We start from the raw sequence: 13,938 nt of genomic DNA on the forward strand, positions 1-13,938 counted from the left end.
AAATAAATTTGGGGAAGTTTTACAGCTGGCAGCAGAGGCTTAGAGAGGCGATATGACTTGCCCAAGGTCACACGGTTCGGATGCATACTACGCTTGTATAAACCCCAGACCTGCTAGTACCACCTCCCCTCCCCAGAGAGGTCTGTGCCTCCGCCGGATGAGTGGCAAAGGCGACTGCACAATCCTGGGGAAACCACATCTCCAGTTGCTTCCTGAGCAAGCCGAAGAGTGAGGCGACGGCGCCGGCCCGGCGCACTCAGGAGGAGGGAAAGGGTGGAGCGCTTGGCTGACCTGGCTGCAGCTCCGGCCTGCAGGTAGGAACTGGTCAAAATACTCCTGCGCATCAGGGTCTCCGGCGCCTGAAGAAGACTAGGCGCAGAGGCACGGCTCGGAGACGGGACCTAGTGCGACTGGACCGTCTTGGAGCAGACCTTGCGCTCAGGAAGCAGCTCCTCTCATCCTCTCCATAAAAGTCTCCCAAACTTTTGCAGTTGTCAATTAAAAGAAGAAAAAAAGACTAAATAATGGCAGAGAACTTTTCGAAAAGAGGATGGAAGCAGATTTCCGGTTCTCTCCCGAGCCCGGAAATGCGAAGGCTCTTCTTACCTGCAGGAAACGTTGCAGCCCGCAAAAGCGCGTCCTTCTGGAGCGCTTCGCTTCGGCGCGGGACGCTCACGGTCGTCTCCTCTGCAGCCCGGCTGGGCTCCGGCCCTGTGTTTTATACCACTATAGGCAATTAATATTGCATCAGCCGTATTTTAAATTTTCAAAACCCACAATATAATGTAATGGCATAAGGGCATTTATTATTAAAGGACACCCGATTGAGAGGGAGGTGGAGGAATCGCTGGTGCTGTTGTGCAAGGCGGGGGTAAGGGGCTGAGGCCCAGGGAGCTGGGGGAGATCCGCAAGTTAGCTTATGCGGTAGGGGGTGTCGCACTGCTCGGAGGGCAAACCCACTCTGCACCGAATTTCGGCCCTGTGGTTTGATGACCCGGAACTCTTTGAGGACGAAGCAGGGAAATGTGCAGATGACTCCTGGACTTGGAGCATTAAATTTTAAATCAGGAAGGCGTTTCTACGGCTCGCAAATAAAAAGAGGGAGCGGAAAGAGAACAGGGAGCTGGCGTCTATGGAGCACCTGCTATGTACAGGGCACTATGCTAGGCGCTTTGCAGCAATTATAGCAGTACCCCCACAAAGAAGCCGAGGTGGGCCACAGAGTGACTAACAACCTGGATGAGAATTTCAGATGAATTTGGAACTCCGAGGGGGTCCCACTAGAGTGTCCCAGCGAACACTTTTCTCTCTCTTTGCTTCTATTATCCCACCTCCTCTCGAGCCCTTTGAATCTTTTAAAATAATTTGTTGCCTACAAAGCCCAAGCACTAGTTGACGTCTTAAATAGACAATCTTACCTAGTCCTGACAATAACCTTGTGAAGTAAGTGTTGGTCCCTGCATTCTGCAGACAAGCAATCTTGTTGGAGAAGGCTTAGAGAAATTAAGAAATTAGCCTCAGGATGGTTCTGCCAGTGAGTGGAGGCATTGGAGGCTCGAATTCCTATTAGTCCGGCTTCAAAGTTTACTAGCTAAGTCAAATTGGGCAGAGTATCGTAGATGGCAGGCAGGGAGGCATGGAAGGAAGTGCCTTGAAACCTCAAGTTCAGACACAAGCCGCAGGGTCTCCCACGAGGAGCTCCAAGTGAGTCTGCCATGGAAGAGGAGTGGGGAGAAGGGATTGCTGGGGGCTGGCAGCAGAAACTGACAGCCCAGCCCTTTGGGGTTCTCTTTTTTAAATCCTTTCCAAAGCTAGTACCCCTTAGCCTCTGAGAAAAAATAAAACCACTTTGATTCGGGTTGAAAAATAAAGCATTTATTTTAGAAGTTAATTCAAGGGGTAAAGAGAGAAGAAAACGTAATATTTTATTTGTACCTATTCAGAGAATGAAACGAAAGTTCACACAGCAACACGCAAACTACATGAAGCAACGAAAAAATAAAATAAAATTGGGCTAGAGGGGCAGGGTGAGAAGGGTTCAGGCCGATGGTCCCACTCCTCTTCCCTCACAAAACTGTAAGTGAACTTCCACCGAAAGACACCCACATAAAGGGAATGGAAAGAAGCAGAATTAAATAAATAATAGGAATGAATGATGTTAACAACAACAGCAATAACAAAAGCACAACGAGGTTAGACGTGTTGAAAGGACTTGCATATAACGCAGAGAAGTTACAGTCACTTTCCAGCAGCCGACTGCACGCTGAGCTGGCAATCTGGCAAGAGCAGCGGGCTGGGGTCAGAGGGTCCTCAGCGGGTACGAACACTACCAACTCCCGCTCTCCAGCAAGCAGTAATTACTCCTCAAACACAAGTAGGTCGTGAAAGATGGCCGGAGCTGGTGCTGGCAGCTTCTTACAAACAGCCAAGCGATCCCAGAATTTTCAGTCGCCAGACCGGGCCCACCTGTTTTGGAACCCTACTTACCACGAAAAAAATGGCAACTTGGAGCCCACAACTCCCTGCATACTTTCCCTGAACCTAATCTTCATGCTACCTTATGAGAATTTACGGCAAACCAAAGGATAAGGTGAATAGAATTTAGGCAAGGAAGGGAGTATAAGGCTATCCTTTGGAAACATACATGTATTTTATATACTCTAATAAATCTCCAGTGCATGTTTGTGTCCCCCTTAGATATCCTAGACTTTGTGTTATTATTGATCACTTCCTTTTTATCCCTTCACCCTTTGCCTAATCGCGCTTAGCAAAGTGGCATTTTCACCCTAGCTTCGGGCGGTTGGGCCAATTCACTGTCCTCTGCTTTGGGGCTCCTGCTCTGAAGTCGTGCGGCCCCGGGCCCGAGAGCAAATTTCAGCACCACGGACAGCACAAGTACCCTCAGGCCCGCCCTTCTGGAATATTTTCCCAGAGCCAAAACTTTTTTTGGTGGGAATAGAAAGGAAAGAGAAAGAGAAGGCCGGAGGCAACTAGGCGGGACAAAGGGGGAAAGTCTGTGGCTCCGGAGGAGAGAGCCTAACTTGCCTAGGAAACGCTTTGGAGTTCCCGATAACCATCCCCCCAACCCGGGAGGGATGAGCACTAGGCTCTCCCAGCTCCCGACGCTGCGCCCTGCCGCAGTCAGTGGACAGCCGAATACTTCATTCGTTTCTGTTTCTGTCTCTGGTTGCAGAACCAGACTCTCACCACGTTCTTTTTAAGGTCCAGTTTCTCAGCAATGGCCGCGATCTTCTCAGATGAAGGACGTGGCTGGATAGCGAAATAGGCCTCGAGTGAACGCTTCTCCGGCGCCGCGATGGACGTGCGTTTGCGCTTCCGTTCGCTGCCGTTGAAGAGCTCTGGCTTGCTGTTCTTCTCTCGGTAGGCGGCCTCGGCCTCCTCCAACCAGGCCTGGAGCACCGGCTTGAGCGCGATCATGTTGTTGTGCGAGAGAGTGAGAGACTCGAACCTGCAGATGGTGCTTTGGCTCAGCGAGCCCACGCCGGGGATCTTGAGATTAGCCAGAGCCGCGCCCACGTCCGCCTGGGTCACCCCCAGCTTGATGCGCCGCTGCTTGAAGCGCTCGGCGAAGGCTTCCAGCTCGCGCGGGTCTGACTCCACGTCGCTGAGGCATGCGGGCATGGCGCTATGAGGCGCCACGGTGTGCGGGTGACTCATGCCCATGGCCTGGTGCAGGTGGCCCATGGCGCCCAGGTGGTGTGGATGGATCTGTGCGGGCATAACCGAGTGTTCCGGAGCGCCCAGGCCGCTCACACTCAGCGTGGGCGAGATGTGCTCCAGTAGGTCGCCTTCGAGGCCCTGGTGCACGGCGTGGTGAGGGTGTGAGGTGAGCGCGGCTGGGTGGGAGATGGGTACAGTGGACGAAGTGGACGTGCAGGGCACGCTGCTCATGGTATGGTAGGTGGCGTCGGGCTTGAACGGATGGTTTTTGCCGTGAGAGACGATATCCACCGCCGCCAGAGCTTCGGCGCGTGCCAGCAGGCTCTCATCAAAGCTTCCAAATATATTACCCTGCAGCTGCAAGCGAGAAGGCGCACAGCACGGTCAGTAGGGAATACTGTCAACACAGGATTAAAACACATTTTCAAGCAACCGAGATGCCTCTCCTCAAAGCCCAGGTCATAAAAATTAATACGGAGGCAGCAGCTCTGCTGGAACAGACGTGTGGATCAGAGACATGAATGAGAGAGAGCGCGCGCCGGGAGAGAAAGCGGGGGAGACAAGGAGAGGGGTTCAGACAGCGGCGATTGTTCTGGGCGACATGAAAAAAACATGAAGCTAGTGCCTGTCAAAAAATGTGCCTTAGAGCGGTAATTATGCTCCACTACGTACCTGCGGGGCTGGGAGACAGACTCGGCGCATGGCCTCGGAGCCGGAGTGCAGGCTGGAGAATTTGGGTTCTTGCAGCACCGGGTGCATGCCGAAAGGCTGCTTGGAGTTCATGGCCATCATCTTCGCCCTCCTGGCAGGGTGGCAGCGGGGGACATGGAATCAGGCTTGTCTAGCTTGCTTGTCGCTCTCCAAGTGAGCGCTGCTCAGCGCCCGCGCTCCCCTCGCCCTCTCGCTCGCTGCCTCCCCTCTCCCCCACCTGCTTCTTCACTCATCTTACAAGCAGCCTGCCAGGAAGGGCCCCGGCTCGCGCAGGCGTGCTCACGCGCCCGGGACTCGCAGGGGCGGCCCAGGAGGTGAGGCGAGACAGCAGCTAGCGGCGCGCCTTTCTACGCCCGCGGCAGCCGCCCCCTCCACAGCCTTTATACCCGGGCCTGGCCTGGCCTCTCCCAGTCCGCCCCGCCCCGCCTGGCTCCAACCCGCCAGACCTTTCGGATTCTTTCTTCTTCGTGGACTTCCCTTCCCCCATGCCACCCCAAAAGTCCCAAACCTCTCCGTCCTGTCCCAGCTCGAACTGCCAGGATAAAAGGGCAGGCCTGGGCTGAGCTGGGGCAGGAAGTTGACCCTACTCCAACTTCCTCTCTCCAACACACACACACACACACACACACACACACACACACACACACTCCGTCGGCCCGGCTGCCGCCAAACTGCCCATTTCCAGGGCCCTCCTGGCCTCATGCCCAAGCGGTCCACCAGAGTCCGGTCCCGCGGCGCAGCGAGGAGGCGCCTCCAAGCGCCCAGACGGGCCCGGGGGAGGGTGAGGGGCTGCCAGAACGAGCCCCAAGTGACCCCTGCCCCCCTCCCTCAACCGCGCTCCGGGGTAGAGGTAGAGGCAGTAACTGCCTTCTCAGTCCAGGAGTGGCTTCCTCCCCGCGCTTGCCTTTCTTGCTTTCATTTGAGGGAGGTAACTTGGCCCACTCTTTCTCCAACCCTCCCATCTAAGGAAGCTTGTGGAGTATTTTTTAGAATAGGGACAGTTCAGGATGGCCCTCCAGGCCTGGGAGTCCTTCAGTGCACTTCTGCTGGGCAGCCAGAGCTTGCAAGCCAATTCCTCGTGACAACAGCTACCGTTTAAGAGTTCCTAATATGTGCTAGACAATTTAGAGATTGCCCATGGGATTCTCATACCCACCGTATGGAGTAGGTGACGTTATCCCGTTTTACAGATGAGGAAAACAAGGGTCAGAGGGGTTAATGATTAGCCCATTCACTCACTCACCCAGTTATCCATCCATCTTACAAATATTTACTGACGGCCTGCTGCGTCCCAGGCGCCTTAGCCTCTTGGTCTTTCTTCTCGAAGTTTCGGAACTTGAGGGCTCTCTAGGTTAATACTGGCCGCCTCCACCTCCCCTAGCTTCTTTTTCTCTCTACTTCCCTCTTCTTTCCTCTCCTTTCCCCCGCGCTAGTAAACATCGTGAATAATGGATGGGGAATCCTGGACCGCGACTACGCTGCACTCCGGTTCGGAGAGAAACCCCGCGCGTGCAGTTGTACCCCCTCGCCAGGGCCACTGCCTCCGCTGAGAGAGCCATCTTCCGGGCTTAGAGACCCCACGCTGCCTGTTGTGCAGGGTATGTGCGTGCTGGGTTTCCCAGAATCTGAACGAGGTGGGGTGGGGTGGTGGAGGGGACCATCCCTTAACCCAAGAGGACGCCCTGAGAGATACGGGCTCCCTCTTCTCCTCGGCGCCCTCCAATTGCTTTTTTCCCCATCCGAGCCAGCCCCCTCCGCTGGTTCCGCCCTGCGATGGTGGGAAAAAGACTCAGCCCAAGTGCCTAGAGCCAAGCGCAGCCCTTTCGCTAAAGCCCTCTGAGCCTTGGTTTTGGCGGCTCTTAAATGGGAATTGCACTACCGTCTGCCTCCTTGGGTTCTGGTGAAGATGTTCAGAGTTAGGGTAAGAAGAAAAGCATTGAGCCACGAAATTGGTGCTCAGTAAACTCCCTCACAACCTGGTGCCATAGGGCTCAGGCCCTGGCCTCAGATTCAAAATGCGCCTCTGCCTCTTGCTGGCTGAAACCACGAGATATTCTCAACTTCTCTGTACTGCGGTGTCCCCATCTGTAAAATGGGGATGATCATTTATTTCCCATTGATTGTTGTGAGGAATGCACTGGGATAAGCACCTGGCACAGTGCCTGGCGCATTGATATCATTGAATACATGTTCCTCTCTTCTTCCTCAACTTGAAAAGAAAGCATGTGAGAGTGGGGGTGGCCCGAGTCACCCTCCTGGAGCCCGGTTTGTCTGCACGTGCGTACTGTGGATCCTTGCTCTCCACCCAACACCTGCATTGTGCCAGACCCCATGCCAAAGGCTGGGACACAGATGTGAATCAGATTCCATCCTGGCACTCAAGGAGTCACCAGTCTAATATTCACTTCAGAAAGTTAACTCTAAACTTGCCAAGCAGTAGAAGGGAGGTAGATTCATGAACAAGACATAGAGCACAAGGGTGGCAAGATTCTAGAAGTGCAGAATACACATCAGAACCATGGGCTGCAGGAGGGCTAGATTTGGGGCTGCATTCTGACACGGAGTATGGGTGATCCTGACTGGACCTCAGTTTACCTACAAGGAGTGGGCTGGATAAGATGATTGCTAAGCTTTAACAAAGACTTCCAGCTTTAACAAGACTATCATTCTGGTTAATTTGAATGAAATATACTTTGAGCATGTCAGGAACTTATCTCCAGGGACTCTCAACTCCCCAGAGCTGAATGCAGCATTATTTTATCACTCACTAGGATTTAAGACCACTCAGTCTTTGTTTTCTTCCCAGTGCTGGAAGCCCAAAGGGAAAAGGGGAATGAAACACAGGGATACACTGGTCTGTATCTTGCCTGGCCCCACGATGCCCTGAGACCCATACTCACTCCATAATACCTTAGTTGTCTGTGAAGCTGAACCCCTAGAAACTGGGAGAGAAAGGATTCATATCCATTCTTTCTCTGCTCTGTCCTCTCAGGGGTCTGGGAGATACTGGCCAGCATAGAGGTCAGGCATGAGTCAGAAACAGAACAAAACCAACTGGTCCTCGCATGCCTCCAATGTTGACCTTCACCTTACCAGCCCCTACTCCGGCATCCCCAGGCATTAGGATCACAAATCAAGAAACACACCTGTGTCTGGTCCCGTGAGTTTTAGGGTTTTTCCCATCTTCCCCTCTAAGAAGGTCTGCTGGCAGTTCTAGGCAGGCAGCGGTAAGACAATATCCATCCTTAAGAACCAGTCTTTTTGAGAAGGCCTTGGAGATAACAGACTGGACACTGGAGAATAAAAGAGGGAAAAGACCATAGAGAAAGCAATTGGAAGGACAGCCTTAGACAGCAATTTGTAACAGCCTCTACACTTTTCAGAATTTGTAAACTTAAATTCTATAAGGTGCAAAACTAGTAAAATAAAATTGAGCAAATTATCTGGATGGATAAAAGGAAAGATCGAAGCTGTCGTAAACTAGAGAGCACTTATCCACCCCCCACCACCACCATGGCATTAAATTACAATCACACACGCACACACACACACACTCATATCATTTATGGGCCAAACAAAATATGTGAAGGTCCATGTAAGGACTATGTGGGCATTTATGCATGCGACATCGAAGGGAGAATTTTCCCCATTCGATAAGCATTTCCGAATACCTACTAACAGCAGAGTCTTGTGGAAGGCCTTGAAGATATAGAAGACACTGCTTCAGGAGCTCAGAGTCTAGTAAGGACATAGATTTGCCACATATAAGGTGAAGTCAGGGCACAAGGCACCATATCCTCCAGAAGGACTAGCCTTGTAGAGATGCAAAGGGGGTAGGGGCCTGGGGGCAGATGCATTTTCCTGTGGGCCACGGTTCTCAATTTTAGTATGAGTAGGAATCATCTGCAACCTCTTAAACTACAGCACTACAGGCCCACACCCAGAGATGCTGACCTCAAAAACTAACTTGATTTTTAATAGACATCCATGATTTTGGATGCAGAGGATCTGGGACTCGCATTTAGAAAAACTTAATCTATACCCTTGTCACCTGGATCATCATTATTATTATTATAAAATCCTGCCCTAACTATGTAAGTTTCATGGAAACTCAGAGTCTTCCTTCTTTGAGCTTCCAATGTCTTTTGCATTTTCCCTTATTATCTCTTAGTAAGAACGTGATATTTTATGACCTCTGTTCCTTGAAGAACTGCCTGTGTTTCCAGTGCCTGTGTCTACAGGCCAGGCAACATTAAGAGCTTGATGTAATTCATGTTGAATTAATGAACTCTGGCCAAAGGGGTGCCCATGATGATGGTGACAAGAAGGGCCATTTATGGAGTGGTTCCTATGCACAAGACTCTGAGCTAGATGCTTTAGAAGTGTTGTACACTGAGTCTCCAAATCAAGCCTGTGAGGTTGATATCATTATCCCCATTTTACAGATGAGAAAAGGGAGGCATAGAAGGACTAAGTTGCCCAAGGCCACACAGTTAGGCAGTAGTAGAATGGGGATGGGAGCCTTGGTTTATCTGACTCCGGAGCTCAGGTTTGTTAGTTAGTTAGTCCTAACATCCTGGGCTGGCACTAAGTTATCCCATCTTCCAAGCCCAGGGGCCAAGGGAGTAGGGTGAGCAGGTTTTACTTCTCTTCTTGCTTCCGGAGGCTGGCCAGGCACAGGTTGCACTTGGAGAAGCCAGCAGCTACCCCCACCCACCTTCATTCCCAAACCCCACATTGGAGAGTTGGAAAAGGGGCAGGGAGGGTGGAATGGGAGATGGCCCCGATAGGAGGGCCCGAACTCAAGATGCCATCGCGCGGCGAGGCAGCTGGTGGGGCTGCCTGGCCAGGTGTTCACAGCCGCCTGACTTGCCTTCTTCTCCCTTTCTCTGGTCTGCTTTCACAAACTTCTCACATGTACTCGCCGCCTGCGCAGCTGCTGCCGGACTCGTCTGTCGGCCGCTGCCTTGCATTGTCTGCAAAGGGGCTCAGAGGATCCGAGATGCCCAGAGGGATTCAGGGGCCGCAGGCCGAGCGTCCGTCCGTGAGGGCTCGGCACGTGCCAGGAGCCCTCCCCTCCCTCCCAGACGCCCCGCCATGGACAGAGCCCTGGGACTCAGGAAGTAGGACTCCAAATAGGTTCTTGCCTCTTCAGTTTCCCCATCTGAAAAAATGAGTGGACCCAGCCAAGGGATCTCTGATACACCTTCCTAGTTACATTCTTTCACTGAACATATATTTACTGGGCAACTAAAGGCAGCCACCATGATAGGAGATAGGAATTTAGCTTTAAACAAGACAGACAACTCCTCACTCCCACTCACTTCACTCCCACCTCCCACTCACCTCCGCCCCTCATACCCCCATGGAGCTGAGGCTTCTGCAGAAGGTAAGGAATAAAAAAGATAGCCTTGGATAGTGATAATTGCTACAGAGAAGATAAACCAGAGCGCTGGAATCGAGAATATATGGGTAGAAAAGGAAGGAGTGACCGTTGAGCCAAGGCCTGAAGGATAAAATGGAAGACATAAGGAACAGCACAGGCAAAAGCCCTGAGGTGGGAGCCAGCTCAGGAAGTTCAAGGAAGAGCAAGAAGGCTCGAATGGCTGGAGTGTAGTGAATGAACTGGGAGCTTTCTGATGGCTGTGCAGGAATTGGGTTGTCAAGGTCCAGCGTGGAAGAGAAAGGTTCCCATCTTTTCTGGATTTATTCTACCGCTTCATGGAGAATCAAGATCAATTGTTTGGATCTGAGGTGCCATTGCTGAGGAGACTATTTCTAATCATTTCCTACATTCAGTGCTTGGCTGTTTTATTCTCCCCCCTCCACCCATAGGTCCTGCTGTGTGTTCATCTTTGAGCTCCAGACTTGAGAATATCTGTGTCATCAGCAGCATGGCTAGCTCTGTGCTATCTGGACTCAATGAGTCCATCCTGGAAGATGAGGACTGGTTTTGCTCTCCTCTTCTGCAATTCATAGACATCTTAAAGTTCAAAGCCGTAAGGTCAATTCCCCATGTGACCTAGTGGGTTTTCATCTCTTCCATGGCCAAAGAATTAGGCCATTTCTCTTACCCAGCCGGCTTGAATATTAAGAGGTGGTGGACAGAGCACCGGAGGTGTGGATTCAAATATGGATACATGGCTAACCTGCTGGGTGACCCTAGACAAGTCACTCATGGGCTCTGAGTCTCAGTTTCCTCATCACTACAAGAGGATTAGGGACACAGGCTCCATCGTCCCCTCTGGTGGAGGTAAGTCAACATTCTAAGTGTGGATCTGGGAAAGAGGATGGAAGCCAAACCCATCATCATAAATGGAAATCAAGTTCTGATGGTTCTGTAAGGTCCTCTACAAGTAAGGCTCTCTCGCCTCATGTATTCATCAAATACTCACCTCCTCTGTGTCCAGCATATGCTAGGTCTGGGCATACAGTGATGAATGAGTTCCACATGATTCTTGCTGCAAGAAGTGCAGAGTCTGCTGTTGTCTTATTCAGCCCTCGCAATAACTCCCTAGAAGTGAACATTACCCCCTCAGCCTTTCTTTGTAGATAAGGAAACTGAAGCTCAGACAGGTGAAGTGACTTGTCTACCAGTACACACCTCATTGCTTCACGAGCTCTTATTCAGGTGCTGGTTCTGTACATTCTGTCAGTTAATTTTCACAGAACCCTATCTATAAGGTAGGTACTGTTACTCCTTTTTTTTGCGGAGGGAAGAACTAAGGCTCAGAGAAGTTAAGTGAGCTCCAAGATGTCACACTGAATAAGTGGTAGGGATAGAATCTGAACTCAGGTCTGCTGATCAGAGACCACAGGCTTTTGCCACATAGTACGCAGTCTCCAGGAAAAAGAAGCAAAACTTCTTGCCACTTGTTGACTTCCCCCTTAAGCCCTGGACTCAGCAAAGAAAAGCAGAGCCATTAACCAGCCTCTGTAAAATAAAAATAAAAATAAAAATGAAAAATAAAAGAAGAAGAAAAAGAAAGGTAGAAAAGAAAAAGAAAGAGAGAAAACAAGTGAAGGCTTTGCTCCCATCAGGGGGGAAATCGGCGTCTTGTCGCCTAGCTCCATGCCCTGATTTATGATAAAAAATTTAGAGGAAACCATTTATATTTTAAAGGATCTAAATAGCTGCATGAAAGTTTTATCTGAAGTGCCACTGTGTTTATAGGCAGTTCTTCCATGCTGAAGGTAATTAATAGATGTATAAATCACAGGCCTCCCGGCTCCCCTGCCTGCCTGGCTGGATGGTGGCGTGGGTCTTGGTACCTGGGGACCACGTGAGATGGGGCAGACAGTCTCGAAGAGATGGGCACCATGATTCACCCACCCATTCCCCGCCCTTTGATTTGGGAAGCATTTGCTGAGCTCCCAGGATTAATTCCCACTAGGCTGGTGGATGCAGATCAGCTGAAGTTCCCCACTGCCCAACTTCTAGTCCCTTTCAAGAGTTGCCAAAAGAGAGCCTGAGAGGCCAGCCCCCTTCTCTGCCAGCCCTTCAGGGCCAAGGAATTTGCTGCTCCAGTCTGGCAGGTTTATAACTCCAGGAGGTCCTGTTAAATGAAATGCTGGGCTCTCTCACTCCTCCACCCCAATTTTAGCCAAACGGCCCATTTCTCCCTCTGTGCCCCCTGCTCAAGATGCCAAGTGCTTGTTTTGGAAAAGGGAGTCAGTTGCAAGAGGCTGACAGCTCTCAGCTTACTTTAATTACGGCTGTGAAATATTGATGGTTTTGGCTCTCTCCGTGGCTGCCACACCTTAACGAGCAGGGAGAGAAGCCCAGGGATGAACAAGTTAAGGAAGGCCAGATGGTTTCCCTTCAGAAAAGCTATAAAGACCGAGGGAGGTGTCAGTGCCTGAGATCATCATGGAGTCCTAAATAATTGATGGGTCTCTTGAATTTGAAAAGGAAAAAAATGCACCAAATTGGAAATAACAGTGATGACTCATTCATGGTTGAACCTTTGGAAATGGAGGGAGAGTGTGTTCACCTGGTGGGCTAGGAGTGGAGAGGCTTGGGGACAAAGATCAGTCATCTTGGCCCTCTTGCTTCATTGAGTTCCTTCCAGCAGGCCAAACTGAGCGGCCATCTCAGTTGGATGCAGGGCAGATAAAGCCTTCTTCACATAAACACACTCCTTTCTCTTCCTTGGGGGACCAGAGGTGGTAGGCATTCCTTACGAAGGAGAAACTAAACAGCTCCCTTTTTTTAAAGCTCTTTCATTTCCCAGCCTCTGGTAATGTATCACCAAAAAGTAGGTTTAAGAGAAACTTATACACTTACCTCTTTATTTCACTATCATCTGTGGGGTTTTGTTTTTTGTTTTTGGCTTTGTTTTTTGCTTGTCCTATAGCCTTAAACACAGCACTACTGAAAGTTGCCAGCCTGAGGAATCAAGATATTTTGACCTAGTGAATTCCTGTGTGGGAGTTGAAGAGGGTGGATTGTTGGTGATGGTGGCAGTGGTGGTGGACACCTCACATTCCAAGGCCCATGTCTTCTGTCTGGTTTAAGCCATTTGGGGTGAACGGGAGTGAAAGATTATGTCAGCTTTTGACATGATTTGACCTTGACATATTTTAACGCATTAGCCCAGAGGGGTTTTACAGACTTGCTATCCCCTTACTATTCATCACTTTACAAACAAAACAAAATACTTACAGCAAATACCACCCCATTCTGTTTCTTCCCATGTATATTTATCTAGAATTTATTATATTTCTCAAAAAACTTTTTTTAAATCTTAAAAACAAGACAATGAAAGTCTGACCCACTCATGGGGCTTAGCATCTAAGTTCTGGTAAATTACAAATATGAAGAACCTAGAAGCTCTTCTCTGTGATTTTTTTCAGACTTTGTTTTCTTTCTGTAAGAAGGGTAATTTATCCATTTTTTCTGCTCTTGCATCTTCCTGAGCAGTGTAGAAACTTTTGCATGCACTTGCAACTGAGTCTTTTAAAATTCAGAACCAAGTCTGGTGGTAAATAGAAGGCTCTGGAAATGGATGTCATATTCTAAGGGGTTGTAAACTTCACAATATGGTGGATAGGTACTCTGTTACACTTCATTTCACATTTATAACCTCCTTTTTCTCCAAAGAGCACATTATACGTAACCGGCCAGTTTCATTGCCGAAGGAAATGACTGCATCGTTTGTGAATAAGTGGTAACTTTTCCTGATCAGAGAGATTTTGATAACTGCTATGAGTGGGGGATGGCTATGTGGTGGAGAGGGGCCAAAGGGCTTGGGTGAGTCAGGCAAACCTTTGAGTTGAGAAGAGCTGAATAGGAAGAAGGAACCAGCCATAAGGCAATCTTTAGGAAGAGTCTACTAGGCAGACAGAACAGTTAGGGCTGTGCCTCAAAATGGAAATGGGTTTGCATGCTCAAGGATCAGGAAGAGGGCCACTGTGCTGGAGCCAACAGAACAAGAGGGAGAGGAAAGGGAGATGAGTTTGGAGAATTGAAGAGATTAAATAAGACTTTAAAAGCCATGGTAAGCAATTTATGTTTTGTTCTAAGTGCAGTGCAAGGTTTTAAGC

At 49.9% G+C, this 13,938-nt stretch overlaps 1 protein-coding gene across 1 annotated transcript; it reads right to left on the reverse strand.

Annotated features, from left to right (window-relative positions):
* Positions 1-1,853: 1,853 nt before the first annotated feature.
* Positions 1,854-12,731, reverse strand: POU4F3 (POU class 4 homeobox 3). Its single transcript, XM_055285781.1, has 3 exons — positions 12,680-12,731; positions 4,354-4,483; positions 1,854-4,038 (listed from the first exon to the last, which is right to left on the reverse strand). Exons 2-3 carry the CDS (start codon positions 4,471-4,473, stop codon positions 3,142-3,144), a joined length of 1,017 nt encoding a protein of 338 aa, XP_055141756.1. The 5' UTR covers positions 4,474-4,483; positions 12,680-12,731; the 3' UTR covers positions 1,854-3,141.
* Between the last annotated feature and the right edge of the window lie 1,207 nt (positions 12,732-13,938).

This window comes from Symphalangus syndactylus, chromosome 7, assembly GCF_028878055.3.
Source record: "Symphalangus syndactylus isolate Jambi chromosome 7, NHGRI_mSymSyn1-v2.1_pri, whole genome shotgun sequence".
Lineage (NCBI taxonomy): Eukaryota > Metazoa > Chordata > Mammalia > Primates > Hylobatidae > Symphalangus > Symphalangus syndactylus.